The 25,857-nt window shown below is 36.1% G+C and overlaps 1 protein-coding gene across 8 annotated transcripts in view; it reads left to right on the top strand.

The window, feature by feature from the left end:
- The window catches only part of LOC120532859 (EGF-like repeat and discoidin I-like domain-containing protein 3), a 939,662-nt gene that overhangs the window by 306,498 nt on the left and 607,307 nt on the right, over nt 1-25,857 (top strand). For 3 of the 8 annotated variants that reach the window (XM_039759295.1, XM_039759299.1, XM_039759302.1), the window contains one exon: nt 16,529-16,558. The exons of 1 other annotated variant lie outside the window; for it this stretch is intronic. In XM_039759295.1, the coding sequence (XP_039615229.1) occupies nt 16,529-16,558 (30 nt within the window). The remainder of the gene's footprint in view (nt 1-16,528; nt 16,559-25,857) is intronic. 4 more of the 8 variants (XM_039759297.1, XM_039759301.1, XM_039759296.1 and 1 more) reach the window with 2 other exon arrangements.

The following is a 25,857-nucleotide window of genomic DNA, read 5'->3' as shown; positions in this document are numbered from 1 at the left end:
ATTGTGGAAGAGAGGTGAAAAAGAGAGTGCAAGCAGGGTGGAATGGACAGAAAAGAGTGTCAGGAGTGATTTGAGACAGACAGATATCAGCAAGAGTGAAAGGGAAGGTCTAAAAGACGTTAGCGAGACCAGCTATGTTATATGGGTTGGAGACGGTGGCACTGACCAGAAAGCAGGAGACAGAGCTGGAGGTGGCAGAGTTAAAGATGCTAAGAATTGAATTGGGTGTGACGAGGATGTTTTGGATTAGAAATGAGTACATTAGAGGGTCACCTCAAGTTGGACGGTTGGGAGACGAAGCCAGAGAGGCGAGATTGCATTGGTTTGGACATGTGCAGAGGAGAGATGCTGGGTATATTGGGAGAAGGATGCTAAACATAGTGCTGCTATGGAAGAGGAAAAGATGAAGGCCTCGAAGGTTTATGTATGTGGTAATAGAGGACATGCAGGTGATGGGTGTAACAGAACAGGATGCAGAGGACAGAAACATATAAAAGAAGATGAGGCAACTCCTAATGGGAGCAGTCAAAAGAAGAAGAAGAAGAAGTACTCTATCAATGCCTTTGAGAATTTTGAAAACAAGGATGAGGTTTCAACAAAATAACTAAGGTTTGCACTGAAGGAAATGTGTTGCAGTCATCACCAGTAACATGAGACAAAAAATTTATCTGTCAGTCCACTTGAATAATGTACCCAATAATAGCATGATGTGAAAGGCATAGTATTTAAGATCATTAACAAAAAGCCAAGTTCTGAATAAGGCTGTGTACACTGAAAAAATGCATATGCATAAAGTAGGGGGAAAAAACTTGGAACTGAAGTTGTTTTGCTTTTATTTAGCTAAAAAAATGACAATGGGCTAAGCAATAATTACTTTACAAGATTTCTTAAAATAAACCAAATAATATCAAATTGAAATTTTATTGGTAAGTCAGTACATCTTAGAATAAGGGAAGCATGATTTAATAGCTTGATATTAACATTTTCACTAGCTTAGATTTCATGTTTTGCAAGCTGTTGACCCTCAAACCTGACCCTGACTCAGAGATATACATGCATTCAAAACTGAATACATTTTATTTAAAATGAAGTCACGCTGTTTGTATATTAGGGAATGTAAAAACACAAGCACATACCAATATAAAATTACAAAACACAATTATTTACAGGCCAGTCTAAGGACGCTCAGATTTTTATCTACAGAATTGGGAAGATTGGCTGACTTATTCTTTATTCTCTTTGTTTTCTGACCTTCTACACTTATTTTCCTTTCTCTTTCCTAACTGTTTTTCTCAAAATCAATGATGAAGTGATTTTTAATTTTATGTAGGGATAACACAGTGACACTGTGGTTAGAATTGCTGTCTCACAGTTGCAGGACACTGTGTTTGAAATCCACATTCACACTACAGCATGCCTGCATGAAATGTGATCCTGGGATATTGACTGATATGTACTACATTAATCAAGTTCAAGCTTTCTGTGACATTTACTATAAAATTAATTGAACGCATACTAAGGAGATGTAGACAGATCAGCTGCTGGCTTGCTGCTCCTGCTGCCGAGTTGCATATCCTGCTTGTCACGCTGCACTTCGATCATTTAAAAGCCTTTACAGCAGCTGTCCTCACTTCGCTTAATTCCAACCCCCAAGGGGCGCACTACGCACCAGCAACTTCGCGTCTCTGCCGTTTACGTTGTGAAGGGTGGGGCTGAACACACTCTAAGGAGATGTGGAAGGATCAGCTGCGTGTACTGCTTGTCGCGCTGCATGTCGTTAATTTAAAAGCCTGTACAGCAGCTATCCTTTTATCTCACTGCCTTGTCTCACGGAACTCTCACGGGACGTCAAAGTGTCTTCCGAGAAGATCATGTCTCGACCCAAGATTTTTTATTATAATAGAGAGATAATAGGAAATCCTTAAAGCTATAATATTCTTTTCTGAGAATCCCTTTTTTGTCTAATGACTGGACACAGCAGACACTTAAAAGATGTTTTTCCTTCTTTCCTCAACCATTTGACATGCAAAGACGTTCTTGTAGCACAGGAAGAGGTATCCATTTCATGAAAAATCTCTTGAGAGGTAAAAAACATGAAAAAGACTGTCTCCACATCGCCCAAATTGTTCAAATTAAAAACGCAGGACATTTAACATTTATGTCATTTCTTGCTGATTGTTTTACCAGATTGTATCATAATTGTACAAATACTATATATTTAGAAACTGAAAACTGAAATGAAAATACTTCCAGCATTAATATGCTTAGAAACATTGGCGTGTACTGTACTTTTAAATGTGTGTTTTGTAGATGCCTCACTAAATGGGACAACATTTTCTATGTTACAATCTGTGGAATTTTCACTAATGTGCAGTGATTTTTGAAATATCTGTATCAAAGATTTATATATATACTCAATAACCTCTTTAAGTATTCTAGGATAAATTATGATTACCTGGTCCTGCCAATCTGCTTGATTTCATCCTTTTTAATCCAAGCAGAATTTGTCTCTCTACATTTTCAAGATTAGCCAGTACCCACCTTTAAAAGTCCTTGTAACTTTGGGAAGGTTATTGACTTCTTTACATGTGAAAACTTAAGAATAATGGCAATTTACAGCATTTGCTATTTCACAGTCTGTGTATTTCAGCGTGCCTTAACATTCCCAATACATTTCACCACTTTCTTCACTCTTATTCTTAAACTACTGAAAGAATCTCCTTGAAGTATATATTGTTTTTGCCTTCAGTGAACCTCGAAATTTTATAGATGATGAGGCTGCAAAGAGGTGCATAGCAATAGGTTTCTACAATTATTACAGAGGAATGGGTATTTCAAAACCAGGATTAAACCAGTATAGCAGCTAAATACACATAGCAACCTTTATAAATATGTTGACTACACCAGTGAGATACTTAAATCCAGATTATATAGTCAATATACAGTCAAATATATATACAGTCAGATATACAGTCAATGCACAGTATGCAATAATTTCAATATCACAGACACAGAAATAAACATTAGCACCAAAACTATAATTCCACAGTCCCAAATAAGTCCATTATTGTTACGTTGGAGAAAGTGGGTGAATGTGATTGAAGAACTTCTTCTTGAGCTGGATGCCCCATTGTCATCGAAATACTGTACTTCTAATGTTCAGACATTAGAGGGTGACATAGCTTCTAGGCAGGTTTGCCATCAATAACAGAGTTCAGTTGGAGGTGGTGACAGATAATATGAAATCTCAATTTAAGAGATGCCCAGGACTATGGAGAAGTGCAGGGATTAGATTTGGGGGGCAAACAACTAAGGTGGGTAAACCTAGAAGATGACCGTTAAACCAATGATAATTTTATCACAGTGCAATTCTACCACAATATTTTCAAGTAAGGCTAAATGGCAGTTACACCTGCACTGCAAAATTTCTCTATTTCTCACTCTGACGAATGGACACTGACAATTAATAGTGTGCTTTTTAGTTGGTTCTATGCGCATGTCACTGAATAAAATGCTGAACCAGAAGAATGCAGTGCACTATTCCACTGAGCTTTCACATTAGATCACTAAGCTTGAAATTCATATGTGTTCAATGCCTGAAAATTATAGTTTAAATAATCTAGTTATGCAATTTATCCTTCCTCAAATGGTAATCAGTAACAACTTTAAGTGAACACCCTCCAAAATATGATTGAGGCAACAATTTTAAAGTAACTCTATTAAAGGCAATTAGCATTCATCTCTCAATTTCCTGTTAAACTATTTAATTACCCACTCCAAATAACACAAATTACCTGTCACCATCAATGTTGCCATTAACTATTACCAAGGTGCTTTTCCTGGATGCTTTACACTAAGAAGCATTATTTTGATGCACTTTATATTTAAAATTATTTTCAGTTAATCCTAATAATTAAAGGGTAAACTACAGCAATGTGATAAGGTAGTGACCTGAGCACATATCAAAGATAAACACACTACAGTTTTATAGTCCAGTAATAAATGCCAAAATATCTGCAGCTGTATTTCTTTAAGTACTATTAGCAATTGAATTTTAAATGTTATTTACAATATCATGTAACCAGGGCCAAGAACAGGTAACTCATCTAGCTCTTATTCACACTTTTATTTTGCACTACTAGGATATTGCCACAATCTCTTAACCAGTCTTAGATTGTTAACTCTTCATAAACTCCACATGGTTTAAAATTTAGTTACTCATTTACTGGCACACATAATCCTTCAATTTAGCATTTACTCGGTTTTATACAAGTATTAAACAAGAAATGTTATTCTCAAAGTCTATAGTTTATTCTTAAACAGAAAGGTGCTTTGTGAGGAACTAATGCAGGTCTTCACTGTTCTCAAAGGCGTCAGTAGCCTTGTTCCAATAGATTTCTTTCATATTAGCTATTAGGTGTCTGCCAAATAAATAAATGTAAATTCTTGTTTTATGTCTTTTGTATTCATTTTTGATTCTTTTTAATTTATGGAACTGTTACTATTGTCAATTATTTGCTTTACTCACTATGCTTGTGTTATACTCCTTGTGTTTTGTGAGTGGTTCTGCAAAAGATGGAGCCACCTGTAACCACAAAGGACTGCCCTCAACCCTATGAAGGTGGGGACACCCCACAGTAACTTGCAGTTTGCTTGAATGTGCTTGTATGCTGGCAAGTGTTACTTGAGATATTTCTATGCTTTGGTTACTTAATGGATTTTGACTTACATACTTTTTTACTTCACATCCTCTTTTGGGACTTGTTTGCTTAGCATTGCCTATTGTTTCAGCCACCTCCTTTGCCCTTTGTTCAGCATGGAGCTGCTTTTCTTCAAAAGCATTTTTGTTTTAATATTTTTTTTTCTATTTATAAAAGATTATGTGTCCATTTTCATTGCTTGCTGGTGTCTGATGGTGATTCCCTCTCTAGTGGGCATTTTTGGGAATTTTTTGGGACTTTGTGCTTGGGAACTCTCAAGCTCACAACAATAGCCTGTTTGTTTTTCCAACTACAACATTCATCTTACTATACAGGCTGTTTTTGTTTCCTCCTAGCTGAACTCATTAAATTGTACTGATTGTTTTCCTAGTGTTATGAATCTGTATTATATTTAATATTGAGCCAGTTTTGACTTAAATAGCTGGGGGTCCTACCATTTTGTGACTGTGTTGCCATTGCATGACTACAGGGAGTTGCTTCCTAACATTTATTAATATCACAAACACATTTGTGTGGGTTAGTTATTTGAAAATCCTTCCTTTCAGGGAGACTTTTTCACAAATTGTTCACGTTAATTTCATTATTTCATTCTGGTTACTTTTTTTTTCGTCTTTCTATTTTTTCACCCACACTTTGTTTTTGACCTTGTTTTCTCTCTAACCCCACTCATACTTATGTAAAATATTACTTTTCCATCTGTGGAACAACAAGTAACTGCTATTCCACTTCTTCTGTGGTACAACAATTAACTGCTATTCCACCTCTTCAACTAATCTAGAATGCTGCTGCCAAATTGGTGTATTTGGTAATTTACTTTATCCATATTAATCCTGTAATCTCTCCTCTAGTTTGTAGATGCTGCTGATCTCTTGGTCCAAAAACATTTATCAGGTTTACACATGGCCATTTTTCCTTAGTATGCTCATAACTAGATAGATAGATAGATAGATAGATTTATCCCCAGCAATAAATCTGGCAATATGTCCATTCAAGAAATATTCTTTCTGCTTGAGTATGTCTACTACCAATCTCTTTTTTAAACAGCTGAGTTAAACATCTTGTCAGTTTCTTAGTTCAAGTCTACTATGTCTGGGCTAATCTTGAAGACAGACTTGTTAACTAATCATCCAATGACTGCTAGCCATTCCTACCCCTCTTCTCGTCTTCTGGAATGCCCACAACTATAGAGCACTAAACCCATTAACCATCAACTGACTGAGGTTTCATTCGAGTAAAGTCTTTATTCAGCCTTAGGACCAGTTGTACTAATAAGCTTCATGTGCTCTGCTTTAAAGGTTGTCTGTGGTTTATTACCATATTCAACCTTCTTTTGTATCACTCATTGAAATTGCATGTAGATTGACTATGAGTCACATTGATTCCAGCCATTATAAATAAATAATAACTAATAAATCCAAAATGTAAAATAAAGAAGCAGAAGCTGCATTATTACCAAAGTGAACACATATACTGTATACAAGCAGTAAAATATTGTTGTAAATATATGTTTTTAGCATGTGTATTTAGACTGGACATTACAGTGTGAACTTTACAGTGTTTTAGTATTTTATTCATTTGCTTTATAAGGTGCTAGGTACCACCTATTAAATTGTTTTGTCCAAGTATTAGTGCACTGTACAATTTATTGTTCAAAGTGGATCAAGCTGAATTCCCACTAAATAACATGGTTATCTATCTATCTATCTATCTATCTATCTATCTATCTATCTATCTATCTATCTATCTATCTATCTATCTATCAGCATATAGTTTATTACAATTTTTTAAAAAGGCTATTTATTTTGGGAAAATTTTTTCAGCAAATTATTGTTACATTTTCAACATAAACTGAGTTCTCCATTAAGTAAATGTAGAAAAAGCAGAGACAAATTTCCATTTTCAACATCATGACACTCATCCAATAGCGCATAGCAACAATGCCAGCCTTTATCAAAACATGTCATAACCAGCAATGTATTAACAAACAGCCACTGTTCTTACCTATATTGATATGTTGACAGTTTCAACTGTGAAATAAAAGCTAAGGTTCAGGTTGTTACAGATATATCTCTCTATTATAAAAAAAAATCTTGGTAGGGAGATAAGGGAGACGATACGTGATTTTCTTGGAAGACAATTTGACGTTCTGCGAGAAACACTTTAACGTCACTTGTGACAAGGCAGTGAGACAACATTTAAAACAAGTTCACGGGCATCTAACCTAGCAGTTGTTGGAATGCTTTTGGCAGACATTCATGTGCTCCCAGCTCTTAAAACAACAACAAGCGACAAGCAGAATACGCAGCTTGCCAGCAGCAGCAGCAAGCCAGCAGATGATCCAACCACTTCTCCTTAGTGTGTGTTCAGTTACCTCCACCCCCTACCCCTTTCACAATGCGAGCGGCAGAAACATGAAGTGGCAAAATACGGCTGCTGTACAGGCTTTTAAATGATCGACGCACAGTGCGACAAACAAAACATGCAGCTCATCATCAGCAGCAGCAGAAAGACAGCAGCTGATCCGACGGCATCTCTTTAGCGTGCGTTCAGCCCGCATTCGGGGGTGGGCGAGCGGTTTACATTCAGTTTTCTACAATAAGTCCATATTTCATTTGTCTGCCTGTTATAAAATTTTCCGCGGCTTCAAAAGAATTTCCAGATTTTAAAAAATCCATTTCGCCGTGTCAGTCTCCGTGGGCGTGATCGGGGAGCTGTGTAGAGTTGATGAGGTAATTGGGGGCTTCCTGCAGTGTGTGATTGAGACGCTGCACCTATTGAGCCATATATGTATGGGCCAGCAGAGAAGGACGAGAAATAAACTGAAAGAAAGTAAAGGCTCAGAGAGCTAGAGCAGCATTTGGGTGGTGGGTGGGATATGAGAGTGGACGAGCCAGCCAGCTGAATGAGAGAGGTCAGTGCAGTCAGGGGTCCCATGATAGAGCAAGTGATCAGCCCTTGAAAGACAGGATCACACCCACTGATTTTGTAGAAGAGTGGGTTTGATCGTGGAGGAGTCCACCCTAGGGATCCGAGGGATGACTGCGTGTGTGAGAAGGAAGACAGGATGACAACCGACCCTGAACAGTCTGGTAGAGGCAGCCAAGACAGGGGTTGGTAGTATGAGGACCACGGCGGCTGAAGTCTCTCCAGCTGAGCAAGCCTTGGGTGAGCTGAAGAAACTGTTTATGAGCTGTGCTGGGCTTGTGGGACCCCAATGTCCGCTACAAGATTTTAATATAATTTTAGCCTTGTTTTAAATGTTTGGGATTTTTACTTTTTTTTAATGGATTATTTATTGAAACAGTTTGAGAGCTTTGCATTGTTTGGATGTTTTTCTTTTAATAAAAGCACTGTATGCACTTTGCACCTTCCCCTTGCTTTGTTTGTTGCCCTCATTGTCTAGCTCATCCAGTTACATTACCGCTGGTGTCGGGTTCAAAAGGCTCACGAAAGAGAGATGAGAACATGGAGTGAGACCCTCATCATCACAAGAATCAATTTTTCTTTAAACATAAAAAAGGACTGTGAGTTACAAGAAATTTCCATTGCTAGAACACCAGTGGTAGAATTTGTTCTTTATTCTGACATATGCAGACAGTTGCAGTTAATTGATTTACCAGAGCCTGAACAAAATATAAATCTGGTCAAAGGTTCTGAATGTTCACTTTATACAATTACTTTATAATCAAAAAAACCCTATACAGTAAACAAAGGGATATCATTTTTACTATAGCTTTACCTCAGGCCAGTCAAAATTACTTCAAATCAGATGACAGCTTTGATTAAGCTGGATGAACTAGATTATAATGTTCTTCACTGAGAAACCTATGCAGTAATGAATTTAAAATATGTGTCAATTTGACTTACTAATGTTGTGTGAAAACTTGATGCAACAAAACTTTTGTTTGTTTGCAAAGTTTTGAAACTAAATTATTTGTCACTACAGAACTGCCTCTTTACAACAGCTTTATGCCAGCTTGCATTACATTAGTGCAGTCACAAACAATATAATGTACTTACTTTAATGTAGTTACTCTATATAACTTGGACCAAGGTTCAGTTTTGGACTAGGGTGCTTTCTGTTTAAAGTCTGTATCCAGGTTTATGCATGTTTCCTCTCAAAAGCCAACGTCATGGTATCAGGATAATTCTTAATTCTAAACTGCGCCAACATAAACTAAGTTTGGAAGTGTTTGATTGGCCATTCAAGCCTGTTCCATGAATTATAGCTAGTTTTGTTAGAATAAGCTTTGGCTTTTAGTGACTCTGAATTAGATTAACAGGCAATAAATAATACACTGATGTGAGAGAACGTTTGATATCTATTGTAAAAAAGATTTACTATTGCTACATGGACAAGGACAAGACAGGACCGTATCTTTAACATTTTAATTCTGAGGAAAAAAAAACAGAATAGACAACATTGTGAAAATTCCAAGGAATTAATTTTCAACTACCAAGATATAAATAAATAAAAAATATAGTAATATAATAATAATCACTCAGGACATTGTAAAAGATGATTCTACTAAAGAAGAGATCCTAGGAAATGAAATAATTATACTTAATTATTCAGCATTCTTCTTGAATTTAAATGCATAGTTTCTTTTAACTAATTATCTTGTGAGTTTTATACAAGCACTTAGAAAACTTGCCTATACTCAGATCCAAGAGAATAACACAAGTATGGCACCTTTAGGTACAATTTTACATATAAAATACTATTTCTCTTTATACAATTTAACTTTATGTGTATCAGTCTAAGCGATTTTGTGTAAACATCCGTAATGGCCGCTTGTGCTTTCAGAATGTTTCTTACCCAATTCATTATTAACTGTGTTTACTTCAAAAATCTTCAATAAATAAACATAGTAACAAAAAAACAGCAAAATGACAGTAGGTCAGCCTTGTTTACTTTCAGCAACTGTCAATGTAATTCATAATTCACAATGATGAATAATTTTAAAAAGCCAGTTATTGCTATCAAGCAGCATTGTGTTTGATCATTTTCATTGGAGTATTATGGAAATGTTTTAGTGCAAGTCACTGCTTTTTAAAATTAATTTCCCAGATTGTGAGTCTCTGCAAATGCAAACCACTGAAAAAGGCTGCATTTTTAATAATAGAATTAAAATCTTGAAATCCAACAAAAATGGAAACTAAGGGATATACAGAGTATGCATTAGATAACCATGTCTTGTTTTTCTTTTTTAATACAAAAACCCTGCATACCAAATATTTGTGCACATGTATTTGGTTCGTGAGCTTGAAACAAACTTTTTTGACAGCGTTATTCATCACAGACTCCTTAAACACTTTAATGAAAACTGACACTTGAACGAAACAAAAACTAACTAGGCTTCCAATATAATATTTTAGCATGCATCAGAATAATCTCATATAGTATATTGCATGTGTTTTACTACAGAGAAAGGCAGAGATATTTCTCTTTAAATAAGGATTGGAGGATGAAACGATAGGATGAAAACGAGTCAAATTCATAACCAAAAAGTCATTCTTATATTTTCCTGAAGCCTAATACAGATACCAAAGAGTTCTATTGATAAACAAAAGCTATACGTTCGTTAACTGAGTCAAAGGATCAAAAGCAAACCACAACACCCTTAAAGTATTGTTATCCAAATCTCATATGTCACTGCTAATGTCATAAATTGTCACCTCCAATCTGATTACCATAGTAATGCTTTAACAACTGCAGCACAAAGTGCGAGTGTTCTTAAAAAACAAAATGGTGTTAAAAAGATGTGAAAATAAATGAACATCTTTAAATACATTTTTAGACTTTAGATACTGTATATCTATACTAATAAAAGGCAAAGCCCTCACTGACTCACTCACTCACTCACTCACTCATCACTAATTCTCCAACTTCCTGTGTATGTAGAAGGCTGAAATTTGGCAGGCTCATTCCTTACAGCTTACTTACAAAAGTTGGGCAGGTTTCATTTCGAAATTCTACGCGCAATAGTCATAACTGGAACGTATTTATGTGCATATACTGTAATAGAATGCAGCTCGATAGCCGTGGGAAGGGGACTTTCGTATTAAAGCATTTAACCAATCACATTTCAGCCATCATTTGTTGCCAGGCAGAGAGGCTTTCACAATCTGTTGTGGAGGCACTCTAACACAGAATAAATGTCGATAAACCTGTTGCTTCAACCAATCAGATTTTAAATTGGTGTCAATAGGGCATTCTAGCAGGCGTACGGCAACGTCACCATATTCAGACCCATTGATTGGATAGAAGCCGATATGAGGAACTCTCCGAGGCCACTGAATGCACTGCAAATGCTCCGAGCGAAAGATCGTCGCGTGCACTACAGTCAACTCCATGGCAGGATTCTGGACAATATTATTTGCCAGACACAGAACAGATTTCAATACCACAAAAACCTGATGTTTGTCACGCTCCTCGAGCCCCAGAAGTTTCGGGAGTACAAAAAATTTCACGCATGCAGCCTTCTCCACTTTAACACAAGAGCCACGGAGCGCTTTTTGATCTGTCTCGGCTAAAAACAGAACTGACTGTAATGTATGCCATGGATGATTTTGCAGGAAAATCTCCCACTGATCTCCTTGACTTCCTTCATCAGAAAAATCTGAATGAGAGCGTGGTGCAGCTGTTCACATTGGTATATTTGGCGGTGAGCATTCCTGTATCTGTCGAGCGGACATTTTCAGCCCTAAAGCGAATTGAAACTTATGCTAGAAATTCCATAGGGCGGGTTCGCCTTTCAGCATTAGCTTCGATGGCGATAGAAAGTGAGGTTTTGATGGAACTGAAGCGCACGGATAATCCATACGACAGAGTAATTGAACTGTTTTTGAGGAAAGAGAGGACGATGGATTTTGTTTACAAATAATCCAAATTTTTGGTGAGTAAAATGTTGCGATTTTCCTAAATAATATTGCAAGTTTATGAGTTATTATTGATGTTTTTATGTGTGTCGCGGCTGTGGCTGCAGTAGAAAGGAACTTGTTCATCCCCAGTTTGTCTATTCAATAAAGGCATTTATTGTGGCTACAGGAGTTATCCTGTACGTGGCACGTGTACAAAACACACAGGCTTTTTATTTTTTCTTCACCCAAGGGTGCACGCCTTCCCCGTGACCCACAGGCAATACAGAGTCCCAAAGCACTTTAATCCCACACAACAACTCTTCCTGACACCACCACTACTCCCAGGCAATCTCGTCCTCTTCCTAATTCTGGCTCCTCAGTGGTGGATGCTGGCTCGTTTTATACCCCGCCCGGAAGTGTTCCAGGTGCTTGACCACCTTGTCCAGCCAGGCTCTTGAGTCTTGGCAGCGGAAACCCCATCTCCCAACCAGGCTGTAGAGGACTTCATGTCCCATGGAGCCATGCGGAAGAGTGGGAAATGAACATTGGTCAGGGAGGCTGCCACCTAGCGTCCTGGGGGAGGTATTGAGCTGTTCATGGTGGCTCCACCGGAACATATGCAGCAGAGGCGTTTCGACCAGGCATGGGACCCGGCTGTCCGTCACAATATATACTATTATATATGACAGTAACACAAAACAAAACAATTACATTGATTACATTGACAATCGTGTTACGTTATTTTGAAAATGTTTCCTTTTCTTTTTCATTACTTCTTTAACACACTACTTCTCCGCTGCAAAGCACCGGTATTTTGCTATATATGTATATGTGTATATATATATATATATATATATATATATATATATATATATATATATATATATATATATATACACTCACCTAAAGGATTATTAGGAACACCTGTTCAATTCCTCATTAATGCAATTATCTAATCAACCAATCACATGGCAGTTGCTTCAATGCATTTAGGGGTGTGGTCCTGGTGAAGACAATCTCCTGAACTCCAAACTGAATGTCAGAATGGGAAAGAAAGGTGATTTAAGCAATTTTGAGCGTGGCATGGTTGTTGGTGCCAGACGGGCTGGTCTGAGTATTTTACAATCTGCTCAGTTACTGGGATTTTCACGCACAACCATTTCTAGGGTTTACAAAGAATGGTGTGAAAAGGGAAAAACATCCAGTATGTGGCAGTCCTGTGGGCGAAAATGCCTTGTTGATGCTAGAGGTCAGAGGGGAATGGGCTGACTGATTCAAGCTGATAGAAGAGCAACTTTGACTGAAATAACCACTCATTACAACCGAGGTATGCAGCAAAGCATTTGTGAAGCCACAACACCCACAACCTTGAGGCGGATGGGCTACAACAGCAGAAGACCCCACCGGGTACCACTCATCTCCACTACAAATAGGAAAAAGAGGCTACAATTTGCACAAGCTCACCACAATTGGACAGTTGAAGACTGGAAAAATGTTGCCTGGTCTGATGAGTCTCGATTTCTGTTGAGACATTCAAATGGTAGAGTCAGAATTTGGCGTAAACAGAATGAGAACATGGATCCATCATGCCTTGTTACCACTGTGCAGGCTGGTGGTGGTGGTGTAATGGTGTGGGGAAGTTTTCTTGGCATACTTTAGGCCCCTTAGTGCCAATTGGGCATCGTTTAAATGCCACGGGCTACCTGAGCATTGTTTTTGACCATGTCCATCCCTTCATGACCACCATGTACCCATCCTCTGATGGCTACTTCCAGCAGGATAATGCACCATGTCACAAAGCTTGAATCATTTCAAACTGGTTTCTTGAACATGACAATGAGTTCATTGTACTAAAATGGCCCCCACAGTCACCAGATCTCAACCCAATAGAGCATCTTTGGGATGTGGTGGAACGGGAGCTTCGTGCCCTAGATGTGCATCCCACAAATCTCCATCAACTGCAAGATGCTATCCTATCAATATGGGCCAACATTTCTAAAGAACTATTCTATATATATATGCCAGCAACACTCATGACAATGACAAAACAATTATATTGTGTGGAGGACTGCCGGCTTCCCATGCCGGTCCGCAACCCCAGGCCGCCAGGAGAAGCTCTCCCGACAGCAGGATCGTGCCCCGAGGTCCAGCAGGGCCTTATGGACTTTGTAGTGTTTATACACAGCCCTGCTGGATACCTTGGGGACCACCAGGAGTCGCTGTGGGGGGGCTTATGGGCCCTGTGATGCCGTATGACCCAGGAGTACGTCACGGTCACGTGACGGGAAGAAATGTCGTGCTCCCGGGTTGAATAAAAGGACTGATTGCCCTGACCCGGAAGGAATTAGGAACTATGGACTGATGGGACAGAAACACCTCCGGGTCAGGGGCTATAAAAGGACGGTGCCTCAGTCCAGACACTGAACTGTGCTGGGTGGGAGAGGAGCAAAGTGTCTGGACGAGGAGGAGACAGAATATTGTTTATTTGTTGTATTTCATAGTGTATGAGTAGTGTGGAAGGTGCTTTGTGCACGGTGGAAAAGAATAAAGTCTTGGACTTTTACCCGGTGTCTGGAGTCATCCCTGAGGGTTCAAGGGAGCACTAGCGCCCCCTACTGCCACAATTGTCAATCATGTTACATTATTATTAAAATGTTTCCTTTTCTTTTTCATTACTTCTTTAACACACTACTTCTCCGCTGCGAGGCACAGGTATTTTGCTAGTATATGTTAAAACCTAAGGTTCACAAGAAAAATCCAAAACTGAGGCAAAATAAAGCTAGATAAGTATTAAAAAGAAAGCAAATCATAACAGATGTACACCATACAGGTTGGAAATTATTTTAAATGAAAAGTTATATGCTTCTCAAATACATTGGTTTTGTTTTTAATAAACGTCTTCTGACTGCTAGATGACAAAATATAAAACTATACAATATTACCAATTACCAACTGTTTTGGATTTAAACTTGGCATTTTTAATGAACTGTAGTGATGAGACAAAAAAGCACAAACATTTTCAGCACATCTGCGGTGTTTTTTTTCCCCCCAATGTTAAAAAATATATTTAATTTTCATTCACCTTTATTTCTATCATCCTTGTGTAAGACAGAGATAATGTAGTAATAGACAGATTCTTACAAATGAGTGACAGAGATCAGTTAAGACCTTTTCTTTTAGGTATTTTCAAAAGAACAGTCAAGCATGTAAGCAACAGTTTAACCACACAGGTTGTCAAGTCTTTTAAAATTTGAAATGAGGAACCAGAGCCAAAGAGTCAAACTTAACATAAATTGTAGCCAGAATTTAGAAATATTTGTTTTTGTTTGTACACGTGCACTATTTTCATTCGGTCATTTCTCAGTGCCCATAGCTTTCTGTTATACTAGATCTGTAATGACATCACAATTCTCACAACAGGCACATAGCTTCACCCAAAAACAGCTGCATTTCAAATGTTCCAAAATGTCCATCCGCATAAGAAAAGGAAGTGTGAAACAACATTACCAGTTGGTGATAAAAATGTAGAATAAATATTACCAGTATGACGAAAACCAAAACAATCACCAAAAACAGCTCAGCAATGCATTTTTCACAATGTCTTTTTAGTTATTTTATTTTATCAAAATGGTGAATTGATTCTAAAGTTTCAGTAAATCTCTATACCCACTGCTTCAGAACACTTTTTTCTCCATGAATCTTCCTATATTTCCAGTCACACACAGTTTAATGCTTTTCTATTATTGTACACACTGTTTGCAGACAATTTACCAATTTTGGGTTGCCTAGCAACAGCAAATACTTGGCAATCATGTGAAGTGAGGGTGTGTATTTAAGCAAGCCCTTTAGATACTATTTAGTGCAGTTATTGAGTCCTGAAAATCTGTGTTTTTTGTCTATTATCCTGTTTTTGTTCTTTTAGTTTTCATTTAAACTGTATTTTTACTACAGCCCAGCTTTGGAATTGTGGCATTATACGGAAAATGTCCTTCCATGTGCATTTCTGTCCTCATTTGTTTTTTTGTTCACTGGCCTAGTTTCTCATTCTTCTTTTCTGGTCATGACTCCTTGTCCAGTGGTGTTAAGAATCACCAAACAAATTTAAACTTGCTTCTTGAAATTCCGTTTGTACTGGTTTTATGAGTGATCTCACTCTGAAGTGGAGCATGCCATATGATAGCTAATAAGGTATTGAAATTGGGGTTGATTATTGGGCTGAGAGATTAAAAACAATGTTAACTTAGTAAGGTTCTAAAACATCCTGCCTATTTTTCTTTTCCTACAGTAAAATTACATTGCACTAACAAATATAATCTATAGTCATTCCCAAGGAGGAGGACCAAGGTGGTTTAGTTATTTTGGGATACTCCATTTTTACTGCACTAGGTCTGAACAGTGACTCGAGACTTTTGAAGAAGGAAGAGAACTCTTAAATCTATATGTTTCAGCTTGATAAGGTTGTTATATTGATCTTCACATTTATTTTCATTTCCTTCAGTCTGTGGTGCAGCCTCAGCATGGCCTATACAGTAGCAGCCCATTGGACAGCAGATGAGTTTTAATAGACCTTGCTGTCAACTACAGTAGGCTATCTGAGGGATTCCAGACAACCTCAGAAATGGCAAAGCAGCCAGCTTCTGTTAGGCAATATTAAGATTTTACTAATCAGTAAATAAATTTTAAAACTGTCATGTCATTTTAATGTGGAGTAATATACTTTACTTACCCATATACAAAGTGATCTAATTGCATTTTTAGATTTTGATGTTTCATCTGCTATGCTAATAAAAAGAAAACGTGCATTAAGTAAAAACAAGTGTTTATATATGTTGATAAAAAATGATATTTTTTGTATCTGTTCTGCATGCTTGGAAAGCCTTAAATTAATCAAGCAACTGCTTTCTAAAAGCTTATCTAATCACCCTATCTTTATTATTCAACGGCAGCAGACGGGGAGGAACCTACTACAGCAGGTGGGATAATATAAGCCATGGTAACAGCAATGGCTCCCTCATTAACAGTGCATGCATTTTATGAGCCTTTTTTATCATTAACCTTACCTTGCATGGTCCTGTCCTGCATGAATTTTATTTTGTCATGCTGTACTATTTTTTAATGATTCTCTACTTTCTAGTTGTATTCTAACATCCACATTTATACTATTAACTCATAATATTAGGATTTTTTTTCAAACTTCATAATTTCAATGTTGAATGAAAAATTGCTTTTCGTTTCAAACTATTTGTAGTTTTTTATGTTTGAATTATTATTATTGTTATATCAATGGAGGGCCATAACAGATATGCATGTTTTACACTGGGTTAACCAAGTTAACTTTATTTTGTAGGTAGATCTGTAACTTGGAAGGTACTGGTACAACTGTTATGCAGAATCACTTCTGTTTTGATTTTTACAGATCAATGGTGTCTAAAAGTATAATCTGACTGTGTGCAAGGTTTTGCAAGGATGTCTGTGCATATTAAGAAAATGTACAACCACAAACTGATGATTATTAGAGTATAAGTAGACTGATTTGGTTAAAACTATTTTTTCCCCCAAAAAAGTTCACATTATTGGATATCAATCAGATGGTGTCTTTTATCAATCAATCATTTAATGTGTTTGTTTTACTCCTATTCAAATTTCAATCAAGTCCTCAAACTTTCTTACAATATTGCATTATAAAGTGAATTGTCTGACAATTTACTTTATAGCTCATTCTCTCTGATATCCAATACATGCCTTGAACATGGGAAAGGGGCTATATAAATAAAATGTATTATTACAGTTACTGTACTCAGTTACGCAATCAGCCATCATCCAAACAATTTGTTTTTATATTGTGATGAAAACTGCTTCTGTGTTTCCTTGAATGTCCAGAAAAAATATTAATTTTAGATTAGTTGTGCGAGTATGGTTGTGTGCATAAGTGGACCCTGTGATGGACTGTGGTCCAGAGCTGATTGCTGCCTTACACTCAGTGCTGCCAGATAATCTTTTCCTATTGGCTGTTTTTGAATTAGTTGGGATTTTGAAAATTATGTTGTGATGTTTATGTTATATGTTATGTTGTGTGCATGCCATCACAGAAAGAATCCAGGGCTTAAACTCCAGGTCTTGCTTTTGTAATGTAAGCAAAAATAGTGGTCACTTTTTATATTTCAGCTTTAGGATTTCAGTCATTTTACCTTTCAGTCTTTGAAAACTTTATGATACACGCCTCGTTTCAACTGGTTGTTCATAACAATGTAGTAAATCAAGAATTATTTTTATTCTTTTTATACTTTTCAGACATAGAAAGAGAGTTGAAAATGAGAATAGGAAAACTTCAGTTCCTTTCTCCTCATATAGCTTTATCAATTGCTAACCCAGAGCAGCTTTCTCAAGGCTGCAGGCAAGCTCTGTTGCTGACATTTATGATATCATTTTCATCAAGATTCATTGAGTTGTAGGCATACAACAATTTGATCTTTCATTATATTAAATGTCACAGCAGCAGTACTGTTGCAAAGATGACAAAAATTACATCTTGGAAGGACAGGGACTGTTAAAAAGCAAGATGAAAGCTGTGTACTGTAATTAGACAAAGAAAATGATAACAGGTACTTAAAATTCCTCACTTTTAATTCTTCTTTTGATGATGCAGATTGATTTTCACAGTAAATTAGAATAAGCCACATAAAGGGGTCAGCTACAAATACAGGCTAACTAAATTACATTGGCTAATATTCTATAATAGATTGACTAATAAAATGTATTATACAAAACCTCATATATTAATATTTTACAATGTGGAATAAAGAGCAATATTTTCAGCTTTTGAAAGAAGCTAATTAGTGTAACTATGACTTATGAGTGATGAAGTCAGACTCTCCTGTTCATGTTATAACAGCAGCCTGTGTTTTTGGTTTTCATTCCAACTAAAGCCTTAAGTCCCTCAGTTAAAATAGTAACGTAAACAATATATGCAATCTTACTTTTATTTAATTGCACTTACAGTCATATATTGTATGGAGATTAGAAGAAATAGGAAGCAGAATATAAAAAAAATTATTATGGATCCAAAGTGTGCCTAGAGCCTGCTTTAAAAACTACAGTTACATTACAAGGCTGGCACAAAAACAGAGGGGTTAATGGTGCCGAGTCACTGCTCCAGTGTCCTTATTTCAATACCTGGCTTAGTTGATCTCTATGTGGAGTTTGCACTTTGCCTCTCTGTTTGCATAGTATCCTGATCACCGTCCATGTCCCAAAGTTTAAAATGTTAGTCTGGCTGAATACTCTAAAACTACGTATATGTGAGTGACTCTAGGTGTTCCCATGTGTACCCTGTAATGGACAGAAGCTCTGTTCAAAGTTAAAAGTAGATAGAATAAATCCTGCCTCCTCACAATTCAATTTATGAAGTGGATGGATAGAATTACATCAAAGTCATATTTAACGTTACATTTTCCTCCATTATATATCTATTGTCTAAAACCTGAAAGAAATGCATTCTGTCTCTGATGTTCTTTTATAAGTAATTTAAGAAAATGTAACTTAACCGGTCTATACTGTACCTTCTGTGAGTAAAAAGTTGGGAACATCTTCTGGTTACTGATGTAGTTATAAATTTATTTAAATTTGCAACTTGGCCTTTTGGCCAATTGACCATGAGCGTTTTCAGACATTGCTTAAATCATAAATAAAAGTATTGAGCATGGGGAAAATGACCTTGTACAGTGTGTGTAACTCGAGAAACAGTGTTGGTAAGTACACATTTCTGAATCTTATTTCCAGTATTGGATAAAGTACCAAACAGTCATACTTGAACAAAAGTAAAAGTGACTCAAAAAGAAGTTGCTCCTGAGAATACTACTCAAGTAGAAGTTTGAAAGTAATGAATATTAATCAAAAGTTACAACCAAATGTAGTAATAATAATTCTTTGCATACATAGCGCTTTTCTTACTACTCAAAGGTGTCAGCAATTGCAGGTTAAGGGCTTTGCTCAAGGACCCAACAGAGCAGAGTCCCTTTTGGCATTTACAGGATTCGAACCTGCAACCTTCTGATTGCCAGTGCAGATCCATAGCCTCAGAGCTACCACTCTACCCTAGGACCATGCTTTGCTTTATATGCATTACATCTTGCATGAAGAATGGGCCTGAGTTGCCTTGAAAGCTTGTATATTGTAATCTTTTTAGTTAGCCAATAAAAGGTGTCATTTTGCTTGACTTCTCACTACATTCATAATGGCTAGCACAGGACAACACCCTAGTACTATTTTATATATAGAAAAAAAGTTTTCTTACAAACATAAAATAATTGAGGCTGCTTTCTTTTTGCATGTGAGTTGTATTACAATCATTAAAATATGAGAAAATTAGCTGTAAATTGAAGCAATGATAGTCAGTGTGAGTTGATAATTTAATGGTTGGCTCTAATTCAGTAGAGAAGGAAACAGGTAAGGCATGCAACGTTTGTTTGCATTTTAAAGGAGCTAATCCATTACTTAATGAAGTAAATTTTTAATGTTAATTCCTAATCGTATTCATATGAACACATTTGAAATCATTTCAGATGTTGCCTGGCGCATCCTGACTCATTGGTATGAGAAAACATATATACAAAAAAAAGTATAACATATTGTTTCAATTGTCATGATGTCTAGTTATGCAAGACATTGAGGATTTGGTATTTCCCCTGAGTTTTGATCTGAATACTCCTAATTTTTAGGCCATTGTTGGACCATGTAATGTGTAGAAATTTACACCCTTATGATAAAGAGTAAACTAATAGGTGTCTTCAGCAAAAATGTTCTCAAGGATATGAAGTTATGCATGCCACATCAGTTAACCCCAGGAGTTCGTCCCTTAATGGGATATAAGGGGTCAAAATTACTCTTTTTCGTAAAACTTCGAAAAAATGGTGACCAGTAATATAGGCATCTCAAACGTTGTTGCAGATCATGAATATGGCAATATCAGTGGTCCTAGCCTCTAAAGAGCCACTTCCAGAAGGATGAAAATGGCAAATTTCAAGCATAAGTATGGGTGGTTTTGTTTTAGACAATTTCAAGTTCAGTGATTATGAATATAATGTTGTTTTTGATCCTTTACCTAGGGATCTAGCTGCCTATGGATCTCAATCAGAGGGTGAAAATTAACAAATTTCTATTATAATTGATAATATTTAGTCTATAAACATTTCAATCAAAGCATAAATTTCCAATATTTGATGCAACAATTTTTGTTTATTATTTAATTCTACCTCATGAAGTAAATCATTACATTTCTGATGAGCCTCCCAAATTACAACATCTAATGTTACTTCAGACTTTTTACAATTAATTTAAATGGAAGACATGTCAAGTGTTTCTTGGCTCCAACAATAACCCCATATTTGTTGAGATAATTACAAGTTCCATGAAGACTGACAGAATTACTTTAATAACATTTGTCATCAAAACAATTCTTGAGGCATTAATGTTTGATAAAGTACTTTACCTATCGCTTCAAGTTTCACATTCAAAAGAATGACCTTCCAGTTTCTCTTGGGCTTTTCAAACTAGACCACAACATTCCAGTTTGGAGTGGTGACATCCATAATAATGTGAGAAGACATGTATGCAACACATTTAAGGTGAGTTAACCTCAGAACATGAACGCACAGGCCCGTTATACAGCAGACTACAGATTTAGCCATTTACTTTTCGGCAGGCTGCCATGAAGGACATTGTGCGTCATCAACATCTAGCCCTATCCCAAAGACACAGGCTGCTCTGAACTCCCTATTCTTGCCCAGTAAATATTTGGTCTGCTGCAGTATCTACTTAGACTGCAGCAAGTTGTACATGGAATGACTGCGTAGAAGACCAGATGGGAACACCATTGGCACCCATTTGAAAATCATCCCAGATTCTTTGTATATGTAAAGTTTTTCATCCTCAAATGGGAGATGCCTATATTTTATCTTTATTTATGTTTCCTTAGGAAAACATTGTTCATAATGGCCTAGCTAATTTGTTTTTTGATTTATTGTCCCAGCAACATTTTTCAATATTAATGCACATTTTTGGCCAGGCATCTTGGTAGTGTTTTACATTAAATATTAATCTAAAAGTTAAAAGTTCTTAATTGTCCTTAATTGCTAGATTTCTGAAATTACTTTTCCTATCACTATTGCAATGTACCCTTGTTTGTACTTTTACAATGTAACTGTTTTTCATTATAAAGCTCTCTTCCCTGCACACTGTACATTCTACATCTAAACACATTTTATGTAGTACCGTTATTGTACTGCTAGTTTTTACTTAGAAAAATGTGTTTGAATGGTTTTTGCTCTTTAAATCACCTTGTGATAATTAACATTGTCAGTTGAGCTATATAAATCATATTAATTTATTGATTGATTGAGTTAACAATAATGAAACCCAGGATTATTGAGATTGAGAAGCCATTTGCAAAAAGTGGGAGATTTCCTGTTAGGACAAGGTGCTTTTTAACTTGAGCAGCACTGAAGATGAATATCCAGGTTAACTGAGGACATAGTAAAATAGAAAATAGGTAAAGGCAGAAACTTTAGGAAATAGTAAGTTTAACAGTTCAAACAAGGTAATAGTCATGAATATAGACTAAAACAGAAACTCAAAAGTAAAATGAAATATTATATGGAAATTACTAACCAGCCAGGAATAGAATTGTGCAAAATAAGAAACATGTAAAATCTTTCTCACAATGTTAAAATTAGAACAAGTGACACTGATTTATTGTCGCTATTTTATTGTACCTGAGTATGTGGCAGGAGCATGAGTAAGAACAACCTATTCTTATTCAAATTAAATGATGAAAATGATTAATAAAAGCAACACACGTGCTAAACACCCCCTTGACCTGTAAGGAGGTCAGCAGAGGCTGCAAACTCAAAGATGTCTGCATAGTCTAGGTGAAAAAATCAAACATGGCATACTGTAGTTAGAAGAAGGACAACATTTAAAGAGGGTGATTAGCAATTAAGCATGGAATTTCACTGCCAACTGATGGCCATTTCTCAATTTTGGATGTAGATAACCTGTTCATCTGTGTCATGGAAAGGTCAACTGTTAGTAGGGTAAAGAAAAAAAAACTCTTCCAAAAGTTAAAAATGTCAGTGCTGATTAAGTAGCAGTTGTGCCAAGAAAAAATAAACTTTGCTGGAGAAAAGTGAGAAAAAAGCAAAAATGTGCAGTATGAGGAAAGAAAAGTGATATTAATAGGCAAAGTCAAAGATAGAATCAAAGACAGCCATCTACAAAGCAAATACTGAAGGACTGTCCAAGGATATGTGAAGAAATGAGCCAGAGGTTTTTAGGGAACAGAGGGCACATGGGATGGGCAATCAGTTTCGTAGCACAGCAGTTAAAGGGGACGAGGCATAGGTGATCTACAGTGACTATTTAGATCATTTTGATTGTTTGGATTTTCAGAAGAGGAAGAGAGATTTTTTGTTTTTAAATTTGTGTCCAATAGATGGTCTTATGAACACTTTAAAATTCATTTTTAGAATTATGTTCTAAGAGAGCAGGCTATTTCTTTATCAGAGGTCAGACAAATATCAAAGCACCAGAAAGTACTAAATGAAGTTCAAAAACAAGCGGTCAAAAAAAAGATCAAAGGTCAAAGCCAAAACTAAAACTAGTAAAATATTAAGAATGGAGATTCAGAATATCTGTTTTAGATTTATCCAAAAAGTTGGATACTTTTGTTACTGCGGCACCATATTTTATTGCATCTGCATGATTTCATAATATGTCAAGATAATGGTGACTACATGTGCGGCACAGCCATGGAACATGAGTGAATAATGGCAGTATGACAATATCATTGTAATAACCATAAAAATAAACAAACACCAAAAAGTAAAGTAATTTTGTACTGAAAAGTACAGCATAGAATCCTAGAAGAATAAATTGAAGAATTGTGGTAAGTGATGAAGAGAGGCCATGATGCCAGTCTAAAAAAAACTGGTAAGGAGCTAAAAGTTGCCTTATGTAGAATTATCATGGAATCCTTAAGTAGTAATGGAAGTAATCATTTCTAGGTTTTGAAAAGTAATGGCTGCAGGAAGTCAAGCCTTTTTTGCAATCAATGACTGTACTTGTCTTTGCACATTTCTGCTGTCTGAAAGAGAAGCACTGTGTTAAGTGGACTGTTTTTAATGGACATACTCTGCCAGTAATTTTATATTGGAGTATTTATTGTTTATTTTTTTATTGAGCTTTTTTGGGAGTATTTATTTTTATTAGGATTGAGATCTGCTTAATTTGGATTATTTATTTATAATGGATGGACAGCCTGCACTGTACTTTGTTTTATGAACTTTGGTTTGTAAAAAAAAACACCAAGCACATTGCACCATTGTTTGCTTGTTCTTAGTCCTCATTGCCCAGCTCATTTCAGTCATGACTATCGTTGGACCTGGGTTCAATAGGATCATGCCAGCTACAAGCACTCAGGTTGTCACAAAAGGGCTCAGGTAAAAGATTAAAAGTAAGGAGAATAAGAAACAGAGCTTTTTATAGATGTCTGTATATATGTTAGAGATGTAACTGAAACAGAATCCCTGAGAAGGAAATAAGTAAAGTATAAATCAATGCAAACAATGTAAATATACTTCAGGAAAAAAGCAGGCTATGTGAAATTTTAGAAAGACATCTAATACTCAGAAGCCACTTACCAATGGTCGAGCTGATGCCAGAGCCAGGCTAATTTTGTTTTATTGTGATTTGCTAAGAGTGATGTATGAGTGCGTGTTCAGCCTTACACTGTGTGTGCCTTTCCTTTAGAGCTTCTTACAATCAAACACTTCTTATTTTATACTGCATCATTCATAGGAAATACCCACAGTGTTTTCAAAAAGTAAGGTAGCCCATGATGTCTGACTAGGCTAACAGACTAGGCTGCAAGAAATGCAGTTGTTAAAGTCAAAAATAAATGGATTTGAGTTATTTGGTGAGGACAGTCGGTTCAGTGAATGTAGACTATACTTGTCATCATCATCAACATCATCATCAAGTTCTTCCACATGAAGCCTGAATACCATGAGGACTGATTGAGGTCATTTATGTTAGGTAGAATGCCTAGAGGGGGCTGGGTGGTCACGTGGCCTAAGAACCCCTGCAAATTTTATGTTTTTTTTTCTCCAGCCGTCTGGAGGTTTTTTTTTTTTCTGTCCTACCTGGCCATCGGACCTTACTTTTATTCTGTTAATTAGTACTGCCTAATTTTATTTTTTATATTTTGTCTTTTTTCCCTTTCTTCATCCTGTAAAGTACTTTGAGCTACATCATTTGTATGAAAATGTGCTATATAAATAAATATTGTTGTCTGACTTAATGATCACCTTTTACAGAACTATATTTTAAACAAGATAACTGAATGAAAGTTAAAATAAAAGTGTAGGTAATTCTAACAAAGTTATGTAAATTTATTTCACATGATAATACAGACTACCTTCTCAGATTATGCTTTACTGATTTTTATTTTTATTTAAACTTTTAGGAGTATTATTTTTTCATTTTTAAATTAACACAGGTAAATGCCATCTGCTCTAACTGTACCTCTGAATTACGTTACAATAAAAAGCTTAAATCTTTTAGCATCCATTTGGTTTATACTTTGAAGTCATTAGTAAGAGAATGCTGTCAAGAAAGAAAAAATATGTTCACATTATTTTCTGTTACAAGATAAATAATGTTTTCTTGCATATGCTAAAGCTTCCTAACCTACTTTTACTTTTTAGTATTTTGGAATCGTTGGTTGGACTTTTAAAAATGAATGTTGTCAAGCTCGTTGTAAAAGAATGTGGGTATATTTTACAGATGTGTCTTGTAATAAATTTTGGAGAGGTTGGCTACATTGCAAAATAAGCTATCACTATTATGTGCTTTAGTATCCTTGAAAATTTTAGGGTATATATTTTAATAGTATTGTGTAGCAAATTGAATTCTTAAAATTCTAATCTATAGTTCTTTGTTGCTATAACTAATGAAGCTAATTAAGGAACAGCATTTTATGGATGCTTTAAAATTTAGTTTTTTCAGTTTACTGCATTTTCCATCATGATTCATGGTGGTTTAGTATTCTTTTTTTGCTTTTACTAAGAAAGGTTTATTTGGGTAAGTATTCTGTACAACATATTGAAAATATATTATTTCTATATGTACCTAAGCATAATTCTAACAAATTGTGTACTTCATAGTTTGGCTTTGCAGTGTCTAAGTCAAGTCATTCTCTTGAGAAATGTGGCAAGTT

Source organism: Polypterus senegalus, chromosome 7 (assembly GCF_016835505.1).
Source record: "Polypterus senegalus isolate Bchr_013 chromosome 7, ASM1683550v1, whole genome shotgun sequence".
Classification (NCBI taxonomy): Eukaryota; Metazoa; Chordata; class Cladistia; order Polypteriformes; family Polypteridae; genus Polypterus; species Polypterus senegalus.
Note: the sequence above shows the minus strand (reverse complement) of the source record. Positions and strands in the feature narration are given on the sequence as shown.